This window comes from Octopus sinensis, linkage group LG17 (assembly GCF_006345805.1).
Source record: "Octopus sinensis linkage group LG17, ASM634580v1, whole genome shotgun sequence".
NCBI lineage: Eukaryota > Metazoa > Mollusca > Cephalopoda > Octopoda > Octopodidae > Octopus > Octopus sinensis.
The window spans coordinates 14,237,333-14,260,497 of record NC_043013.1 but is presented as its reverse complement, the minus strand read 5'-3'; the positions used below and the strand labels follow the sequence as shown (position 1 = coordinate 14,260,497).

Below are 23,165 nucleotides of genomic sequence, written 5' to 3'. Positions count from 1 at the left end.
GTAAGTAGCTTGATTACCAGCCACATGGTTCCGGATTCAGTGCCACTGCGTGGCACCTTCGGCAAGTGTCTTCTTCTATAGCCTCAGGCCGACCAAAGCCTTGTGAGTGAATTTGGTAGACGGACACTGAAAGACGCCCGTCGTATATATGTATATATATATATATATATATATATAAATATATATATATATATATGTGCGTGTGTGTTTGTGTCTATGTTTGTCCCCCTAGCATTGCTTGACAACCGATGCTGGTGTGTTTATGTCCCCGTCACTTAGCGGTTCGGCAAAAGAGACCGATAGAATAAGTACTGGGCTTACAAAGAATAAGTTCCGGGGTCGAGTTGCTCGATTAAAGGCGGTGCTCCAGCATGGGCGCAGTCAAATGACTGAAACAAATAAAAGAGTAAAGAGTAGAGAGTAAACAGTTTGAACCTTCGGATACTGGTTGAATGTGTCACGTAGAACACGGTTTACTCTTATAATGGGATTCGAAGGTATCTTCTCCCATTACAGTTATTTTCTGTAGTCTTAGGATCTGGAACTCGAAGAAGAAGAAGAAGCTTACAAGCGGATGCAATTCAATGATTGTATATTTAGTTCTCATTCATGGGATTCGCTCCCGGCGACCATCCGTATGGCAGCGCGTAGTTCGTTATAGCTCCGTTCACGTGAGGTACATTACCTCTGGAGATAATGGGTGAAGATAGAGCAGGACAAGAATTTGCTTTGAGCTGCCAGTTTGCAATGTTGCTCAGCGTGAGCGAGAACGCAAGAGAGAGAATCACCTTAAGACGCCTCCTTAAATAAATGTTGCCCACGAGAGCCTCGCTGTGGTCTCGCACATGTCAAACATGGTTGTCGGCGAGATCTCGCTCTTGTCTCGGGCATGGCAATGGCTGCCAGCGAGATCTCGCACAAAATGGCGCTGGCTTCTTGTGTCACGCTACACTCTTAACGTTTTTTGACAAAATTTTGTATTTTAGAAGTTATTTCATATTAAAGTTGTCGTATTTGGGTAATTTTAACCAATCAATGACGTGTATCCTATTGAATAAAGTTACTTCTGTGTGCGATAGTAATGGAATAGCAACAACTTCCGCGTCATCGGATCATGAAAGAGAGAGATGGGGAGGGGAGAAAAGTATAAAAGATAAGAAAGGTGGGTGAGAAGAACAGAAGTTCTTTTATAGGGAATACATACCTGTGTATGTGCGTATGTATTTTTTCTATCATATCCAATGTGTCCTCTCGCTTATATAATGTTACGCGTGACATTGAGAGAGATCTGGCTATTATTTCTAGCAAATCGTAGAGAGACATGGAGAGAGAGAGAACGGAGAGAGTGGTGCTGTGTTGACGATCTGAACGACAGCCTATATAAAATTACCAACCCCACCTACTACTCCATATTAATTTATTAAACCCTCCCCTTTTCCTTGTTTCCATTCGGGATTCTATCAGCTTTACATATGAATGTGCGTGTGTGTGTGTGTGTGTGTGTGACGGACAGCATGAACTGTCGTCAACTGCACAATCCCCACTCCTTAAAGCTTTGTATTCCTTGCACCCACCTCCCTTTCTTTTCTCCACAAATACAAGACAGGCATACACAATACTGAAATACGCATTAAATAAACACACACAGACAAATATATTAATAGAACAAGTTTTAAAAAATAATAAAAACATACAATCAATGAAGAGCACAGACGCTCAACGCAGAAAATTTCTGTCTCGCTATTGGCTAAAAAACTTTTTCCTCCATTTTTTTTTTCTCCATAACATCATATCATAGCATTTAGACTGGAAAACTACACTGTTATAGCCGATTTTCAGATCTTTTACTTCCTCTTAAATAAATGCATATATTTTAAATGAATAAACACTAGCCCCTAGGTTTTTTCTTAGTTATTATTTTAGGATTTGTAATTTCGTTCTTCCAGTCACATTTATTTGAATCTAGTCTAAAAAATATAGAAAGCTGGTGTTAATACAAGTAATATTAAATCTGACATCCTCTCTATGAGATCCAATATGTATCTCTATTTAAAACCTCCTAATTATTTTTTGTTTTTTACTGGCCAAGCTGTGTATCACAACCTTCAGATGACTTGATTTCATACTTGATTATAGGACTGACTCTCGGTCTACTGCGCTACCGAGGGCAGAAGATCGCACTGCTCATATATAATGGTAACAATCTCGGCACAGTATTGCAGCATGTGTGTGCGCACGCGCGCGTAGATGTTCTGTTAGAACAAACTATACTGCGCTAGATGCCATGAGAGAAATTTTCATACTGGCTTTGCATGCAATATACACTGTAGCGATATAAACAAGAGTGCATTTTGCACCAAAAAGCCAATATGAGTGTCACTCACAATATCTACCGCAGTATAGTTTGTTCTAACAGAACAACCACATTTAAGTGGGGATAAATATCGCTTTCAGATTTTGACTCACGGTCATCATGTCCGGTGAGGCAGAGAGTAAGACAATTACATAGACCCCAGCGCTCGACTGGTATTTATTTTATCGACCCTGAAAGGATGAAAAGGAAGAGTTAACCCCTGGATATTACTCTTTACTCTTTTACTCTTGTACTTGTTTCAGTCATTTGACTGTGGCCATGCTGGAGCAGCGCTTTTAGTCGAGCAAATCGACCCCAGGACTTATTCTTTGTAAGCCTAGTACTTATTCTATCGGTCTCTTTTCCCGAAATGCTATGTCACGGGGACGTAAACACACCAGCATCGGTTGCCAAGCGATGTTGGGGGAGGACAAACACAGACACACAAATACACACACACACACACACACATATATATATAATATATATATATATATAATATATATATATATATATATATATATATATATATATATATATATATATATATATATATACATATATACGACAGGCTTCTTTCAGTTTCCGTCTACCAAATCCACTCACAAGGCTTTGGTCGGCCCGAGGCTATAGTAGAAGACACTTGCTCAAGGTGCCACGCACTGGGACTGAACCCGGAACCATGTGGTTGGTAGGCAAGCTACTTACCAAACAGCCACTCCTATTAATGCAAATAATTATATCTTCTTACACGCTACCCACGGGAACAATTGAGGCAATTTCTTTCTTTAACACCATCATCAGAAGTGACGTGGGATCTTTTCGATTTGACCGGCAGATTTTTAAAATAATTTCTTTGTAACTAAACACTTTTAAACTTCGTATACTGGTAGAATGTGTTACATAAAACATCTTTTTCTCTTTGTTTTCTTGAGAAAATTCTGTAGTTTGTAGGCTATTTGTTGTTTAATTTATCGTATTTCGGCAATGTTGTTGACCCCAGTGCTCGAATGGTACCTATTTTATCGTCTCCGAAAGGATGAAAAGGAAAACTCAACCTCGGGTTATTAATACAAATAAATATATCCTCTTATACGGTACCCACGGGAACAATCTGAGGTCAATTCTTCTGACACAATCATCAAAACGATTTGTGTGTGAGTAATTGAAAAAAAGAATGTGCCCCAGGTGAGGATCGAACTCACGACCTTCAGATTCCTCTAACTTTATGCTTGATTATGAGACTGACGCGCTGCCTACTGCGCTACCGAGGCCACTGAAAGAACTTTTATACTTTTGTGATTATAGTTTAGCTATGGGCTGATGGTTACGGATGTTAGTGTGTACCTGCGCGTGCGCGTTGTGTGTTCGTGTGTCTGTCTATGTGAGTGTGTGTGTTGACCTACACATCTATCTAAATTGTATTGTGGTGGTGGTGGTGGTGGTAGTAGTAGTAGTAGTAGTAGTAGTAGTAGTAGTAGTACAAACTATTCGACAGTTTGAGAAGCAGAGTCACCATCGTCGTCGTTGCCGTCACTGCCGAAGGCTCAACGGGGGATGACGACTAATGACGGAGAGGGACGGAACTGGCGATTAACAACGAAGCTTACCGAAAGAAAATGTCTGAATTTCTTTGAACTTAAGGCTGACGCAATAGCATTCAATGACTAAAATGTTATACCAACCTATACTTCAACTACCACCATCACCACTATCGCGACTATTACTGCTATTAAAACCAGCACCACAACCACGACTAATACTACTACTACAACCACAACCACTGCCCTCCTTCCTATTACTAGTACAACTTCAAACATCACCACCAACACCATCGCTAATGCTGCTATCACCTTTCACAACCAACACCACCATCACCACCAACACCATCACCACCAACACCATCACCACCACCACCATCACCACCAATTGGTTTATCGATTAGTCTGTCAAAGCCCTTGCGTCACAGTCAGTGTCCTTATCAATGACTTACCAATTCGCTTTTTAAGCAACTCTTTCTCCGCAATACGTATTACATTTTCACTCTTCCTCTCATTTATTTGTAATAAACCTGAAGTGAAACATAACCAGTGTGCGTGTTTTTATTGGCGGCACGATCCTCCCAAAAGACATCAAAATCAACCTCAACGCATGATTTCACGTCAAGAAGCTTGCAAAACAAATACAAAATACAGAGAATTAATGTGGTCTTCATCAGAGTCATGCCTGGCTTATAACCAGAAATGTCTCTGACGAAAATAGCATTAATACTTTAGGTCGTTCAAATTTTTCTCAACCGATCGATAGTCCGATTGAGTAAACCTGTCAACAATGAACCTATCATGACTACTGGAAACAACTGTTAGTCAAATTTATGACAGTATCACCATTAATTATAATTAATGGTCATTACATATTTATGTAATTATGCTTTGTCTTGTATATCACTTTGTATAAAAAAAAATTTAATACAGACCACAACGATTTAGATCGAACGATGTGATCGATTAAAATTTGTGAAGGGCGTCCCCCAGCATTGCCGCTGTCCAATACCTAGAATCCGAAAAAGAAGAAAGGCAAAAAAGTCTAGTTCATTGGTTTTTATTTCTTATAGAGATAAGAATATTTGAAAAAATTGCAAACAACTTAAATGAAGTTGAATGAAAATAATCTTCATAAAAATTTAATCTGAAATAAAGAAAATTTTAAAAATATTAAAAAAAAAAGGTGAATCATCCCTGGTGGGATTCGAACCCACGACCTCTGGATTAGAAGTCCAGCGCGCTATCCCCTGCGCTACAGGGACAAGACAAGCAGTCATGTTTCTAAATAGTTTTTAACGAGAAGTCTCAGATGTTTGACAGGTACTGAGGTATTTTAAACTATTTCCTTTGTAAATATACGCCCGCCCGTCCACGTGTACGTCGAAATATACGCGTATAAGGTGAAGGCCGCATATTGTAATCACCAAACAGTTATTGTTACCAAATTTAGTCCATCAGACGCGGAACATTACTATACCTGCAGCTTTATGTCGTCAACTCGTTGTTGCTACATATTAGATTCCGTCTCTAGACTGATCATAATAAGCGACTTCTGTTGTAAATAATTACTTTCTTTTCTCGTATCATCCACTCCATATAAGTTTTAACTTATTTAGCAAAATTCGTGTCATTAACCGAGTTGTGTTATTTCCTTTCGGTAATTATTTATTTGCATATTTCCAATCTTAAGACGTTTCTGGTGTATGAATTGAGAAAGATTTGTGCTGTTATTTCTAGTAGCGCGGATCGTCCTACAAATACATGGAGGTAAGGCCATGTGGGACAAAATACCTTTACTTACACAGTTACGTCCCTTTACCTTCACAGCTGAAAACCCACGCTGGTTCGGTGTTATGACAATAATATTACTTTTTTACTAGTTTCAGTCATTTGACTGGCCATGCTGGAGCACCGCCTTTAGTCGAGCAAATCAACCCCAGGACTTGTTCTTTGTGAGCCTAGTACTTATTCTATCGGTCTCTTTTGCCGAAATGCTAAGTTACGGGGACGTAAACACACCAGCATCGGTTGTCAAGCGATGTTGGGGGGACAAACAAAGACATACAAACATATACATACACGTACATATATATATACGTATATACATATATACGACGGGCTTCTTTCAGTTTCCGTCTACCAAATCCACTCACAAGGCTTTGGTCGGCCCGAGGCTGTAGTAGAAGACACTTGCCCAAGGTGCCACGTAGTGGGACTGAACCCGGAACCATGTGGTTGCTAAACAAGCTACTTACCACACAGCCACTCAATATTGCTTTCAAACTTTGGTACAAGACCAACAATTTTGGGGAAGGGGTTAGTTGATTATATTGGCCCAACTATCCAACTGGTACTTATTTTATCGATCCCAAAGGATGAAAGGCAAAGTCGACCTCGGTAGAATTTAGAACGTAATGACGGACGAAATGCCGTAAGCATTTTGTCCGGCGTACTAACGATTTTGCCAGTTCGCCGCCTTTTTCTGTGACTAATATTATACATGTGAGATGAGTAGCTTGCTTCACAACTACTTGGTTCCAGGTTCAGTCCCACCTTGGTCAAGTATCTTCTACCATAGCCTCTGGCCGACCAAAGCCTTGTGAGTGGATTTGGTAGGCGGGAACTGAAAGAAGCGCGTCGTATACATATATGTATATATATATATATATATATAGTGTGTGTGTGTGTGTGTGTGTGTGTGTGTGTGTGTGTGTGTGTGTGTGTATGTGTGTGTGTGTGTGTGTGTGTGTGTATTACGGAGATGTACTCGCATAGCAAGTGATTTGATCTGAGATCGGGTGCTGGAACGAAAACAATTGCAGCGTGGAAGGTGTTTGTAAGCCATTTAAGAAACACACAAAAGCCGTGCTGAAATGCAGCACGGATTTTTGTCAGTGAACAGGTCGCGGTCTTAAAGCGACGAAAATATTTTGACAAATTGAACTTAAATGTTGAAGTGAATCGAACGGCTTTTGTGTTTCTTAAATGGCTTACAAACACCTTCCACGCTGCAATTGTTATATATATATGCCATGCGCATATATGTATATAGTATGTGTATATATATAAATATACTAGCAGTATCGCCCGGCGTTGCTCGGGTTTGTAAGGGAAATAATTATATAAGCATTTTTAGAGATGTAAAGTATAATAGCCATCTCAATATGGCTAACCACAAAGGGGGAGGGGTGTTACTGTAGCTTTTTACGTTCTGAGATTTAATAATAAATTTTAGAGAGTTACTTCCCTTATATATGTCAAAAATGGATTAAAAATGGGAAAAATTGATGGTAAATTTTTTTTTAATCGTAGACTCATCGTAGACGCGCGCTAATACCCAGACGGTCTGGATATGAATCACGACTATAAGATACCCGGTTTTGGTTAAACTGCACCACAAAATGTGGGAGTAGTTAGGAATCTAAATCGTAGGAGACAGACACACAACCTCACTTTTATATATAAAGATTTCCTCTATTTACATAATATTGAGGTCTCTTTCTTTCTTTTTCTTTTGTTATCTTACTTTTTACCAATATACATATATATATATATATATATATATATATATAAATATATATAGTTACAGAGATGTACTTGCATAGCAAGTGACTTGATCTGAGATCGTGTGCTGGAACGAAAACAGTTGCAGCGTTGAAGGTGTTTATAAGCCATTTAAGAAACACACAAAAACCGTTAGATTCACTTCAACATTTAATTTAATTTGTGAAAATATTTTCGTCGCTTTGAGACCGCGACCTGTTAGCACGATTTTTTTGTCAGTGAACAGGTCGCGGTCTGAAAGCGACGAAAATATTTTGGCAAATTAAATTTAAATGTTGAAGTGAATGTAACGGTTTTTGTGTGTTTCTTAAATGGCTTACAAACACCTTCCACGCTGCAATATATATATACACACATATATATATGTATGTATGTATGTATGTGTGTATATGTGTATGCATGTATGTGTGTGTGTGTGTGCGTGTCTGTGCTTGTGATTGTCCTCCACCACTGCTTGACAACGAATGTTGGTTTGTTTACATCCCTGTCACCTAGTGGTTTGACAAAGGAAACAGATAGAATAAGTACAATGCTTACAAAAATAAAACTGGAGTTGATTCATTAAACTACAATTCTTCAAGGCATTGCCCCAGCATGGCCACAGACCAATGGCTGGAAAAGCAGAAGAATAAAAGAATACATTCTCTGCTTTGGTCATATGTTGAAGGCATGAGAAAGCTTGAGTTTACATGAGAAGGCTTAACAGACCTGGTAGAAACAGCAGCCAAATCTCCCTCAAATCACACCTTACTGTCTTATGTATGTATATATATATGAGCCAATGAGGGGGACCTCTACATGGTAGCTAGACCTGGTAGAAATAGCAGCCAAATTTCCCCCAAATCACACCTTACTGTCTTATCTATGTATATATGTATGTATGAGCCTATGAGGGAGACCCCTACATGGCAGCTAGACCTGGTAGAAATAGCAGCCAAATTTCCCCCAAATCACACCTTACTGTCTTATCTATGTATATATGTATGTATGAGCCTATGAGGGAGACCCCTACATGGCAGCTAGACCTGGTAGAAATAGCAGCCAAATTTCCCCCAAATCACACCTTACTGTCTTATCTATGTATATATGTATGTATGAGCCTATGAGGGAGACCCCTACATGGCAGCTAGACATGGTAGAAATAGCAGCCAAATCTCCCTCAAATCACACCTTACTGTCTTATCTTTCTGCTACTTGGATATAGGTGTTATATTCGTCGTAAAAAAACTTTCCTGTCACACACTCACGCACACGCACGCACACACACACACACACCGCACCCTCACACACCACACACACGCGCACACCCACACACACCCACTCACACACACGCACGTTAGCTTACAATTTTATTATATATTTGCGTGTCTGTGTGGAAGAGGAAGTGGGAGGCAGAGTGAAAGAATCACTCACTACAGTAAGTCAATTACTTTCATTTTATTCGTTGCCCACTGTGTGTGTGCGTTTGCGTGTGGTGTAAACCAGACTAAGAAAAGCATTTGACACACACACCAGAATGTGAGTTTTCTGTAAATTTTGCTTAACTGGAGTTTAAATTTTAAAACCTGGACCTGGCATGACGCGATGCATTGTACTCTTAAAAATGCAAGGTAAATTGTAATTGAAGAAATCTTATATTGTAGATTTGTATAACTCCCAAAGGGAGGCAGATAAAATCTGCCTTTTCGTCCTTGCCAGCAAAAAGGCTTCTTCGTTCGTCCCCTTGTGTGGTTAATTTCCTGTATAGTATTCTTGTTATTTTCTCGTTTTGTAACTAATTGTACTTTTTACATGTATTTTTATTTTTGCAGTTTTATTGTTTGTCTATGCCAGAAAAAAGGCTTTTTCGTTCGTCCTCTTGTGTTTGTTTTTGTACATGTATTTTAATTTTGCAGTCTTATTGTTACGTCTTGTTTGTGTGCGTACTCATTGTGCCCCGCTGCTTGAAATTTTATTTTAATTCTCTCGCAGGAAGGCCTATTGGATTAGTGTTCTGTTATGCCTTCGAAACATGCCTGACTCCTCTAGCGACAGCTGATGACGGGGGTTTTGTCCTGTGTAACCTGTCCTGTATTTGGTTTTCGTTTTCCGTTTTCTTGTTTTTTGTTTTTTTCTGTTTCTACGTCTTATTGTGATGTCCTGTACTTCCGTATAATTATTTATATATGCATGTATATATACATGTAGATGTAGGTACGTACATATATTTTGTATGTATGCATATATTTTTATTTATCTCCTTATTGTCTGACAGCGCCCCGCATCAGGTTCGTTCCGATTCGTCGTTTCGATCCACTTCTTGGTCCCCTTTTTTATATTAATATATTATATTGAAGATGCGGTACTCTCTCCCTTTGCTTTAACCTCTTCAATCTTTCTCCCTCCCCCTCCTCCTCTCTCTTCGCCGCGTGTCCCCCTCCTCCTTCCCTCTTCCTTGCCTATAAAACAAAATTCCTTTACACGTGGTTACCACTATTGAAAAGACTGCCTCCACGCGCTGCTACTACACTTTCGTCCTTGCCAGCAAAAAGGCTTCTTCGTTCGTCCCCTTGTGTGGTTATTTCCTGTATAGTATTCTTGTATTTTCTCGTTTTGTAACTAATTGTACTTTTTGTACATGTATTTTTATTTTTGCAGTTTTATTGTTTGTCTATGCCAGAAAAAAGGCTTTTTCGTTCGTCCTCTTGTGTTTGTTTTTGTACATGTTTTTAATTTTGCAGTCTTATTGTTACGTCTTGTTTGTGTGCGTACTCATTGTGCCCCGCTGCTTGAAATTTATTTTAATTCTCTCGCAGGAAGGCCTATTGGATTAGTGTTCTGTTATGCCTTCGAAACATGCCTGACTCCTCTAGCGACAGCTGATGACGGGGGTTTTGTCCTGTGTAACCTGTCCTGTATTTGTTTTTCGTTTTCCGTTTTCTTGTTTTTTGTTTTTTTCTGTTTCTACGTCTTATTGTGATGTCCTGTACTTCCGTATAATTATTTATATATGCATGTATATATACATGTAGATGTAGGTACGTACATATATGTTTGTATGTATGCATATATTTTTATTTATCTCCTATATATATATATATATATATATATATATATATATATACATATATATATATACATATAATATACATATTATATATATATATATATATATATATATATATATAAATATGTATATATATATGTATATATATATATATATATATATATATATATATATATATATATGCATATGCGCATGGCTCAGTGGTTAGAGCGTCGAGCTTACGATCGTGAGCTTGTTAGTTTGATTCCCGGACCAGGCTATGTGTTGTGTTCTTGAGCAAGACACTTTATTTCACGTTGCTCCAGTTTGATCGTCACTGGTGCCAAGCTCTATCTTCACCTTTCCCTTGGAAAGAGGGGAGACTAGTGTGCATGGGCAACTGCTGGTCTTCCATAAACAAACTTGCCCGGACTTGTGGCACGGAGGGTAACTTTCTAGGTGCAATCTCATGGTCATTTATGACCGAAGGGGTTCACAACACAATGTAGCGAGCTGAAAGTGATGTGCCATATCAATTCGATATGATGTAGCCCACAACTAAATGTAGCGTTTAGATGTAACGGTTGAAGGTTCTCGCGACGGAGTAACCAGTAAACATCGAAGAATCAACACCAAAAGGGAAGAAATATTATTAACCATATTATTTACATATGTTTATTCGTTTGCCCGACAGGTAGTTAGAAATACAGTACTAATTGTAGTGAAAGGTCAGTAGTTGATAGTATAGAAAAAGATTGTCTGTTAAAAGAGTGAAAGAGTAAAGAATGCACGGCGCTGACTAGAAAGGAAGAAAGGCTGAAGGTGGCATCGCCTTTCTTGCGGCCGAAAGCCTCTCTTTGCATATCGAGCAAAGGTAAGTGCTGTTCTTAGTTAAGGCTGACGCAAAAGAGCATGTTGCTCGTTGGTCATAGCAGACACAAAAGAGAGGGCGTTGCTCCTTTGTTCATAGCTGACACATAAGAGAAAGAGATAGGAAATTCTCTCTGTTATACAGACTATTGTCAGTAATGTAGGTCAAACCCTAAACAAAGGATTGACCTTTCCTTGACCAGCACAGGTCCTAGGGGATCATCTAGTGTGGAGAGGATTACCCGCATGTTTTGACAAGCAATAAGCGGGTGGGTTTGGTTTCAAATCTCAGGCAAGGTCAAGCTAGATCCCTACTGACCGCTAACTCCAAAAATATTTTTCATTGTCTCTGTGTTTATTTTCTCGTGTTCCTTTCAGTTGAAGAGCGTAGGCTCGAAACGTAGAAGACATTCTCACCTTCCCGAGCGTCAAAATAATACACCTGTTGGTTTTTTATACCCCTGTCTTCGTCTTTTGTCTTTCTGTGATTTTCAACAATATATATATATGACAGTCCTCATTCAGCTTCCGTCTACCAGACCCTCACAAGGTTTTGGTCGACCTGAGGTTTTAGAAGATACTTGCCCAAGGTTCCATGCAATGGAACTGAACCCGGAATTATATGGTTGGGAAGCATGCTTCTTACCACACGGCCACGCCTGCTCATCTTTTATTCATTTATTCATTCAATTGGCCACAGGGCCTTACAAAGAAAGGAAGTTGCGGGCTGGACATGGACATAATGAAATGGAAGGATTGACGATATGATAATAATGAGGGCAATAGCAACGCCCGCCGATTGGTGTTTATACACCTGCACTGCTTGTCACACAGCCACACCTGCGACTAAAATACATATATAGAGAGATTTTAAATATATAAATGTTGATTTCCTTACGCGCTTGTCACCCAGCCATTCGACAAAGAAAGGTCAATAGAATAAATAATAATAATATAATAATAATAATAATAATAATAATATAATAATAATAATAATAATAATGATAGCAAAAGGGGCTGATCGCTACCTAACTCAGATACCAGGAAACCCCAAAATGACAGAAATCCAAAAGATAGTGCTCATGGGAACTGCTCATATCCTACGCAAAATACTTTCTATGTAATCTCAAGTTTTAAAACAAACATACTTGTCTTTTTTTTTTTTTTTGACATTCACTAGTACAACACTAAATACAAAACCAAATATATGGCACACTGGGCATAACATCACGAACTTCCAACCTGTTGTCTCTTGAGGTCTCTGGGTGAGACTTGGAGCCAACTTGTACAAATATAAAGCAAAAGTCAAACATATAATAATAACAATAATAATAATAATAATAATAATAAAATAATAATAATAATAATAATAATAATAATAATAATAACAATAATATGAATGCCCTGATGCACTACCAGGAAGTGGCTCTCGTGGCTTCTGATCTTAACTGATTGGAAGTGTTATCATGTACATTGTTTTGTCTTGGTATAAAAGATGGGCTACAGCAAATATTCTGCTCAATACCACAGATTTGCTTGTCAGTTGCTTGACCATAACCAGTTGAGCATGTCCCTTAATGGCTGTCGATACGTGCATGTCTGATCACGAGCACAAGTAGTGGGGGAGCATCATAGCCATGTGTTGAGAGGGATTTTGGGGGTTTGGATAATTCACCTTTGGAAACATGCGTGGTTTGTTCAACATCCTTAAACAATCCTTATTCAGGGACCTTTTGAGCGGGATGGGTTACTCGACCAGAAGAAAATCCTAACTAAGCCCCCACCTGCAAGGTCATGTGCTGTTTATCTTGATATGAGATCACCATGTCGCGCACATATCGTTGACATGATGGGTATACTGGGCTTCGTATATTTTACCCCAGTATCACTTTGATGGCATGCACTGCTCTCTCACCCACTCAATAATAACAATAATAATAATAATAATGATAATAATAATAACAACAACAACAACAACAACAACAACAATAATAATAATAATAATAATAATAATAATAATAATAATAATAATGAAATTATTGTGTATAGTGCTCAGGTGCACTGCAACTCATCAAAGGTGCATGTACAGTACATAGAATTACGTTCAAAATACTAATTTTAAGATAAACACTGAGATTTTATTTGCTAAGAAAAATAATTTTTTTAATCGTGCATCTGTGTGTATGTGTGTGTGTGTGTGTGCACGCGCGCTTATGGGTAAGATATATATATATATATATATAAGTAGATTGAGAAGCGACGGTCAGGTAACTCTGGAAGCCAAAGAGAAAACAAGGGCGACAACTGTGAATCTACCCTTAAGAAGAAACGGTGTTTTGATTCTCACTTCGGACCACCGATAATATCTAATCGTGTTTTTAGTTCAAACTAATTTTTTTAAATTTACCATGTCTTGTACATCGAAGATAATATTTAGCACAATGTTGCGCTTTTCAGCGACTAACCTCTCTCGCAGGGCATCCGTAATACCTCGGATGTATTCAGGTAAGTGCTCTGTAATCTTATATTTGTTTTCGTTCTGAGTTCAAATTCAGCCGAGGTCGACTTTGCCTTTCATCCTTTCGGGGTCGATAAATTAAGTACCAGTTACGCACTGAGGTCGATGTAATCGACTTAATCCGTTTGTTTGTCCTTGTTTGTTCCCTCTGTGTTTAGCCCCTTGTGGGTAGTAAAGAAATATATATTTGTTTTCTCACCTTGTCCGCTAACATACCGGGTTTTTTTTTTTCTGCACCAAACATGATTTAAATGTACATTCGTATATACATGTTAAAGTGAAATGATATGAAGGCCTCTTCACCGCATCTCGTCATGGTAGAATCGAATTTTTTTTATCGAACACGTGTTTTACGTTTCTAATTAATTTTTAATTATTGTTGTTATTTAACTTCAGGTCAACCTCTATCTAACACATTTTGATGTGTATTTATTTTGTTACCTGTTAATTCGATGTAAGTCCTGAACGAACAAACTTTCTAGCTGTGACCATCTCGACTTCAGAATATCTAGAACTACGTTGTATTGTGGGTACTACTAGCGAACAGTGGTCCCGGTGCGCGCACTCGCGCTAGCTAGTCGTACGTAGTCGATCCTGCAACGACTTGCGCGTATGTTTGTATTTCAAGGCTGAATACATATCAAAGGAAATTAAATAATATTTTTCGAACAAAATAATTAAAACACAAAGTAAATAATTTTTATAAACAAAGGTTAGGGTTAGTGTTAAAAAGCTGTAGGATCGACTACTTACGACTAGCTAGCGTGAGTGCGCGCACCGTTACCACAGTTCGCTAGTAGTACCGTATTGTGTAGACTACAATGTACCCGTTCGTTTTACAGATGTTCTTTTAAGACGTTAGGGTGTGATGTAAATGAAATGGCACGAAGGCCATCTCACCTCATCTCATCACTGTGGAATTGAATTCATTTTCTTTCAGTCGAGCATGTCCATTTTATGTTATTACTGCTATTTTTAGCCTCGGGTGAACCCCGACCGAGCAGACCTTTATTTAAAGATAGTCCTATCGTGGCCTTCCGATCTCTTTGTGTATATCTTGGTTTTCCCTCTTATTGTTAATTCGCTGTCATCTCCATACAAGCTGACGTTCTGATCGTGACATTTCGCCTTTGGTGTATTTAGGACTATCTGTAAAATATTGTCTACAACGGACTGATTTCTTACTATTACACCCGTTTCACGAGACGAGTATAATAGTTGCTCGGCGGAGTTTCTAAGTAGTTCTCTCTCTCTGAGAGAAAGAAAAGAGCAAAGAACTGGGTGGTTGTTTCCTACCCGTTCGATTATTTACTTTAAAAAAAAATAGACGTTAAAGTGTGATGCAGAGGAAGTGGTGTGGAAGCTGTCTCATCTCATCACATCACGGTGGAATAGAATTAAATATCTTTAGATCTAACACGTGTTCATGTTATGTTATTGCTGTTGTTTTTTAGCTTAAGGTCAATCACGATCAAGCAAATCTGTATTCAAAGGTTATCCATCTGTGACCCTTCCATCATTTTAAGTGTATCTTATGTTATTCCTCTTGTTAATCCAATGTCATCTCTAAACGAGTTTACGTTCTCGCCATGGCCACCCCATCTCTATAGGTTTATCGAAATTGTTTCGTTGTTGTTAATCCTGTGTTATTTACGAACAAACGGGTTTCAGCCGTAACTATCTCGTCTTCGTCTATCAAGGACTACACTTTCTATTGTACCCGTTCCTAATTCATTTATTTTTTGTCGAGGTTAAGGTGCGACGTGACGACATTTAGTTGTTTCTAACAATTCGAACTCCTTACGTTAAGGTTTGTTCGAAGACGTAGTGATGTTACGACTTACAATACATATTGGCATCTAAGGCGATGTGCTGACAGAATCGTTAACACGCCGGACAAAATGGTTAACGGCACTTCGTTTTAAGTTCTGAGTTCAAATTCCACCGTGGCTAACTCTACCTTTCATCCCTTTCGGGGTTGATAAAATAAGACACGTTGATCACTAGGGTCAATGTAATCAACTTGTCTCTTTTGCAAAATTACAGGCCTTGTGCTAAGATTTGAAACCAATATATATATATATATATATATATCATCATCATCATCATCATCGTTTAACGTCCGCTTTCCATGCTAGCATGGGTTGGACGATTGGCTGAGGGCTGGCGAACCTGATGGCTGCACCAGGCCTCAATCTTGATCTGGCAGAGTTTCTGGATGCCCTTCCTAACGCCAACCACTCCGAGAGTGTAGTGGATGCTTTTATGTGCCACCGGCACAGGGCCAGTCAGGCGGTACTGGCAACGACCTCACTCAAATCTTTTACACATGCCACTGGCACAGGTGCCAGTAAGGCGATGCTGGTAACGATCACCCTCGAATGGTGTCTTTTATATATATAGTATATTTGCCACCTAAATGTGGCTAACCTATAAGGGTCGACACTACTGCAGCTTGTAGCTCCAGGAAGACATCTCCTCTAGCTGGCTATTGACACACTATCTGTGCCCGATCAGCATTTGCAAAGGGAAGCCATCCTTCCCATCTTCAACCTGACATGATACACACGGACCCGACTTTCTGGGTATTGACCCTTCAACAGCATGTGACAACCACTTTTTCTAGATCACTTACTTTTCGTCCTTGGAAAAAGTATATATATTTGCATTGAGAACCACTTCCCATCACCAACCGGTGGTCATCACATGCTGACAACGGGTCAATACCCAGAAACTCAGGTGCATGTGTACCACGTCAGGTTGGAGATGGGAAAGATGACTTTCCTTTGTAAATACTGATAGGGCACAGATAGTGTGTCAATAGCCAGCTGGAGGAGATGTTCTCCTGGGGTTACAAGCTACAGTAGCATCATCCCTTATGGGTTAGCCACATTTGGGTGTCAAATATATTTCACGATGTTATGCTGCTGCTATTTATACCTCACTCAGAGATTTATTATTGCTGATATATATATATATATATGTATGTACACATACATATACATTGGCATATGGATGGACATTGTTGAAATAAACACCTGGGCAAGATATGAACACAAAAGGTTTAGAATCGACAGCAAATAATGGTTTCTTATATGAATTAACATAAGGCCACAAACTTGGTCATTAGGAAAAGAAAAGAAAGGTAAGTGTAGAGAGGGCAAAGAAAATGAAATGTTATCAAAATATTTTTGCCCGTCTACTCTACCGTATATGTCCTGTCATGGCGTGCTCTGCCACGTTATCACTGTAGTATAAGTGCCGCTGTTGTGTAGCCCCATCGAGCAAGACCCTATGATCTAAGGATTTCCAACCATGACAATCCAGTCTTTTTGTATATCAGACAATACACTATCCGGTGTCCAAGTTGAAGGATATCTAGCTACTCTTTTTCATATTTTTTAAGGGAGGGGATAAGTCAATTACATACTCATTGACTTGTTCCCTTCTCCACCTTAGCAAACTTTCCCTCCGTATAGGTTTCCCTCAAGTGCTGCTCAATTGGTCTTCTTCGTCCATCTTTGGAGTACAGTGCCAACACGCTTTCCTCCGGGTACAGAGCCGTGAGACCTGCTACATTGTCAATGCCTTGTATCCTGGCCACCACCTTGATTGTACGGATTCAGGCAACAATATCTCTTTCACCATAGAAAGGTCTGACGGCTTCGCTGCCGATTCTTATCTTTGCTGCCATCTCATGGAAGTGGACAACAACAAAAGTAAATACACATTTATACACGAGAGTGCAAAGGCTTGTGGTACGTGGGAACTGTAATGCAGGGAAATAAGATACGGTTCACCTGCCTTTCGTTGTTGACTGTCCAGCTGTGCTAAGTCCAAGCATGTACCCTACCCATATCACCCAATATTAACAGCTGCTACTGCCAATGCCGCTGGCTTGCTCCACTGACGTTCATTCACGGCAACTAGTCTTGCTTTCCTCATTTTCTCTCTCCCCCTTCCTGTCAGGCCCCTTGATGGTTGACGTCACAGCCCTTTCCTTCCAGCTCATCTCATTTGCACATTTCTTTAACGCAATCATCAAGAGAAGCACAGCCCTTTTTTTTTTATTTTTAAAAAGGCATTGAATCCCAGGTGATGATTGAACTCATGATCTTCAGATTCCTCTAATTTCATACCTGATCATGAGACTGATTGCTACCCACAACTGCGACACCGTGGACACTGAATCGTTCCTTCTCCTTTTGTGATAATAATTTGGGTACAGTTTTGTGAGTATGTGTGTGTGTGACAGAGAGAGAGAAAAATAGTGGCCACCAAATTTCCCTGCGATCAATCATACCCAATCGTCTTCAAAACAATGGTATCAAAGATTCCATTGGCTTACATACTAATTACATGATGCGTAGGGAAAGGTAAGATAATCATCGTCGGAGCGCTTTTGATTATGGTCTGCAGGTGTCTCGATAACAGTAGATATGAAGGGCAGACACGGAGGTGCATATATTTTAATCCTCCTTTTATACAATACTCATAGAAACAACTTGAAGTGATTTCTTTCTTTAACACAATTATCAAGAGAGAGGCATTGCCATTTTAATTATGCAAAAAAGTAAAAAAAAGTAAAAAGGTGTGCCACAGGTGTGGATCGAACTCACACCTTCAGATGACTTGATTTCATACTTGATTTATAGGACTGACATGCTGCCTACTGCGCTACTGAGGCAGAAGATCGCACTGCTCATATTTATGGTAACAATCTCGGCACAGTATTGCGCGTGCGTGTGTGTCATGGACAGCATGAACTGTCGTCAACTGCACAATCCCCACTCCTTAAAGCTTTGTATTCCTTGCACCCACCTCCCTTTCTTTTTCTCCACAAATACAAGACAGGCATACACAATACTGAAATACGCATTAAATAAACACACACAGACAAATATATTAATAGAACAAGTTTTTAAAAACATAATAAAAACATACAATCAATGAAGAAATAAAAAAAAACCAGTAAAATGCTATATGTTATTTTATTAGGTATTTCTGTTTATTTACAAACCTTCAATGAACAGGTCATGTCACAGACGCTCAACGCAGAAAATTTCTGTCTCGCTATTGGCTAAAAAACTTTTTCCTCCATTTTTTTTTTCTCCACAGCATCATACCTTCATAGCATTTAGACTGGAAAACTACATTGTTATAGCCGATTTTCAAATTTTTTACTTCCTCTTAAATATATGCATATATTTTAAATGAATAAACACTAGCCCCTAGGTTTTTTCTTAGTTATTATTTTGGGATGTGTATATTCGTTCTTCCAGTCACATTTCATCATCATCATCATCATCATTTAGCGTCCGCTTTCCATGCTGGTATGGGTTGGACGTTGCAACTGGGGTCTGGGAAGCCAGAAGGCTGCACCAGGCCCAGTCTGATCTGGCAATGTTTCTATGGCTGGATGCCCTTCCTAACGCCAACCACTCCATGAGTGTAGTGGGTGCTTTTTACGTGCCACCTGCACAGGTGCCAGACAAGTCTGGCAAACGGCCACGGTCGGATGGTGGTTTTTACGTGCCACCGGCACGGAGGCCAGGTGAGGCTGGCAACGGCCACAATCGGATGGTGCTTTTTACGTGCCACCGGCACGGAAGTCAGTCAGGGCGGCATTGGCAACGGCCACATTCGGATGGTTCTCTTATGTGCCACCAGCACTGATATCACAGCGACAATTTCCATTCATTTATTTGAAAAAAACTGGCCTTGTGCCAAAATTTGAAACTATTACTATTATTATTAAGGTGGGGAGCTGGCAGAATCGTTAGCAGGCTGAGCAAAATGCTTAGCAGTGTTTCGCCTGTTGCTACAGTCTGAGTTCAAATTCCACCAAGGTTGACTTTGCCTTTTAATCCTTTCAGGGTTGATGAATTAAGTACCAGCAAAACACTGGGATCGATGTAATCGACTAGTGCCCTCCCCCAAAATTTAAGGCCTTGTGTCTGTAGTACAAAGGATTATTATTATTATTTATTTATTTGTTGCCCACAGGGGAGGTAAACATAGAGGTGACAAACAAGGACAGGCAAAGGGATTAAGTCGATTACATTGACCCCAGTGCATAACTGGTACTTATTTAATCGACTCCGAAAGGATGAAAGGCAAAGTCGACCTCGGCGGAATTTGAACTCAGAACATTATGGCAGACGAAATACCGCTAAGCATTTCGCCCAGTGTGCTAACAGTTCTGCCAGCTTGCCGCCCTTATAATTATTATTATGAAGGCAGTGAGCTGGCAGAATTGTTAGCACGCCAGGCGAAATGCTTAGCAATAATTTGCCCATCACTATATTCTGAGTTCAAATTCCACTGAGGTCAACTTTGCCATTCATCCTTTCAGGGCTGATAAATCAAGTACCAGTAAAATACTGGGTTCAATGGAATCAACTAGTCCTCGCTGCCAAAATTTCAGACCTTGTGCCTATTGTAGAAAGGATTATTATTATTATTATTATTACTATACAGGTATTGTGTATGGAGCACTACATTATCTAATACGAGTTTTCCCTTTTTCAATGGTAGTGTGAGATTTAAAAGAGATTCCACTTGCTATTTCTAACAAGTCAAGTAACTCTCTTGAGATTTTCTCATAGGCTAATTTAAAATACATTTTGTTAAAAAGGTTGTTGTCCTAGTTTTCCTTCTTCATAAAAGGAGACAGGTGAAATAAAAGAATACCAACATACTTGTGCTAGATAAGCAACTATTTCTTTTGAGGTCAGGGTCAGGCAGAGGGGATATGGACATAAAAAAATGCAGTTCATATGAGAAACATTCATATTAAAAACTAGCAGTTTAGCCCGGCGTTGCCCAGGATTAAGTTGGGATTATTAAATCAATCAAGCGCTTTGTTTCAAACCAAACTAAGTAACACCGACATCAAATTTCAGCGAAATCCATTGAAATTAGTTGACATTTGGCATAAGGAATCAGTTTATCGATTTTTCCACTCATTGATTGTTTTTGTTTTTTTTGTTTTTTTTGGAGAACTTAAAGCAGTCAGTGATCCCATGAGTCCTAAGTAATGTTGGCATCAAGTTTGAACAAAATACATCAAAATTGGTAAAAGTTATGGTTGAAAATGGGGTGTAGCTAATTTTAGTGGGAAATCCTTTAAGGAATTGGTTTATCAATTTTTCATCCTGATTGAAAACCCCATAAGGAATCAGTTTATTGATTGGTCCAAGAAACTTGATAGTAAAATGTTTTTATTTTTCATTTCGTTCCTGTCGAATTTTATCCCTAATTTTTGTGGTTATAGAACCTAGCTGTTCTTTCTAGCGTGTTGAATCCCACGAGTGGATTCCTTATGTGTTTAAATGTACACTTTATATTGACTAATACATAGTCTTTTTAGACTAAATTTTTACATGTTAGGCCACTGGAATTGAAAATTTTAATTAATTTTCCATTTCCCTTTGATATGTTTAAGTATATATATATGTATATATCTGTGTGTGTGTGTGTGTCTATGTTTGTCCCCACCTCACCACTTAACAACTGGTGTTGGTGTGTTTATATCCCTGTAACTTAACAGTTCGGCAAAAGGGAATTATAGGAGAAGTCTTAGAAATAATATGTTCTGGGGTTGAATTGTTCAGCTAAAATCCTTCAAGGCAATACATCAGCATAGCCACTTTCAAATGACTGAAACAAGTAAAAGAATATATATATATATTCTGCTGGTGACAAAAGGCCTCTCGCTCAAAGTAAAAGGCAGACTGTATGATGCATGTGTACGTACAGCCATGCTACATGGTAGTGAAACATGGGCTGTGACTGCTGAGGATTTGCGTAAGCTCGCAAGAAATGAAGCTAGTATGCTCCGATGGATGTGAAATGTCAGTATTCATAATCGACAGAGTGTAAGTATCTTGAGAGAAAAGTTGGACCTAAGAAGCATCAATTGTTGTGTGCAAGAGAGACGATTGCGCTGGTATGGTCATGTGGCGAGAATGGATGAAGATAGGTGTGTGAAAAAGAGCCACACCCTGGCAGTTGAGGGGACCTGTGGAAGAGGTAGACCCAGGAAAACCTGGGACGAGGTGGTGAAGCACGACCTTCGAACTTTAGGTCTCACCAAGGAAATGACTAGAGACCGAGACCTATGGAAGTATGCTGTGCGTGAGAAGACCAGTGAGAACAGTCATCAGAAAGCAGAACCAAAATTGAGGCCGATCAACATCAGTGGAAGTTGCAGCTGTGGTTAAGCGAACCATCCGATCGTCGTGTCCGCTGCCAGCCTCGCCTGGCCCCCGTGTCGGTGGCACGTAAAAGCACCATCTGTTTGTGTCTGTTGCCAGCCTCGCCTGGCCCCCATGCCGGTGACACGTAAAAGCACCATCCGTTCGTGGCCGTTTGCCAACTCCGTCTGGCACCTGTGCGGGTGGCATGTAAAAAGCACCCACTACACTCACGGAGTGGTTGGCGTTAGGAAGGGTATCCAGCCGTAGAAACACTGCCAGATCTGACTGGGCCTGATGCGGCCTTCCGGCTTCACAGACCCCAGTTGAACCGTCCAACCCATGCTAGCATGGAAAATGGACGCTAAATGATGATGATGATGATATATATGTATGTATGTATGTATGTTAATCTTCGTTGGTTTAACATTCACTTTTCCGTGCCAGCATGAGTCAAATGAAATACTGAGATGGATTTTCTATGTCCAAATGCCCTTACTGTCGTCAACCCTCACCTGTTTACAGGTGTGGCAATATTTCCCCATGACCAGACATCACACAGTGTCAATGTAAGAAGACAGTAACACACACACCACATAAGATGAAAATGTGGTGCAGTGAGATGATGAAGGAACACATGGAAAGATAAGAAAAAAAACAAATCATTTACACAGTAGATGCAGACCTCATCAGCTATCAACAAAGTATCATCACAGTTTCAACACCTTCAAATAACATTATTCAATTTGATGATGTCAGCAATGTAAGCTGCTGGGAAATAAATGAGCAAACATGATAGATGAACACAAACAGGAAAAATAAAACAAGTACAATAACAAAAAAGAATAAGGCCTCGAGACTGGAAAGTAGATAAAGTCAAATCTACTTCATTACAAGTATTTGTGTTAGATCTTCCTTTGAGGGTGATTTCCTCCCTTCTTTCCACCCATCTCAGAAGTCAAGAACTGTGTCGCAGCACTGCCCTGACACCCCTCATTTAATCATTAACCCCCTAGCATTTAGACCAGTGGTTCTCAACCATTTTTTGCCTATGAACTCCTTTGATTCCTATTTTATTCAGGTAGGCCACTCC

General features: G+C 39.5%; 2 protein-coding genes and 2 non-coding genes across 8 annotated transcripts in view; 1 reads left to right on the top strand and 3 right to left on the bottom strand.

The window, feature by feature from the left end:
* LOC115221048 (transient receptor potential cation channel subfamily M member 2-like) overlaps positions 1-23,165 on the bottom strand; it is a 706,843-nt gene that overhangs the window by 153,330 nt on the left and 530,348 nt on the right. The window lies entirely within an intron of this gene.
* On the bottom strand, positions 3,534-3,627 carry Trnam-cau. Its single transcript has 2 exons — positions 3,591-3,627; positions 3,534-3,569 (listed from the first exon to the last, which is right to left on the bottom strand). It is a non-coding gene; the product is annotated as a tRNA-Met (tRNA).
* On the bottom strand, positions 5,087-5,159 carry Trnar-ucu. Its single transcript has one exon. It is a non-coding gene; the product is annotated as a tRNA-Arg (tRNA).
* The window catches only part of LOC115221100 (3-hydroxyisobutyrate dehydrogenase, mitochondrial), a 28,130-nt gene continuing 18,589 nt past the window's right edge, over positions 13,625-23,165 (top strand). Inside the window, exon 1 of the mRNA XM_029791315.2 lies at positions 13,625-13,861. Coding sequence (XP_029647175.1) covers positions 13,765-13,861 — 97 coding nt within the window. The 5' untranslated portion in view covers positions 13,625-13,764. The remainder of the gene's footprint in view (positions 13,862-23,165) is intronic.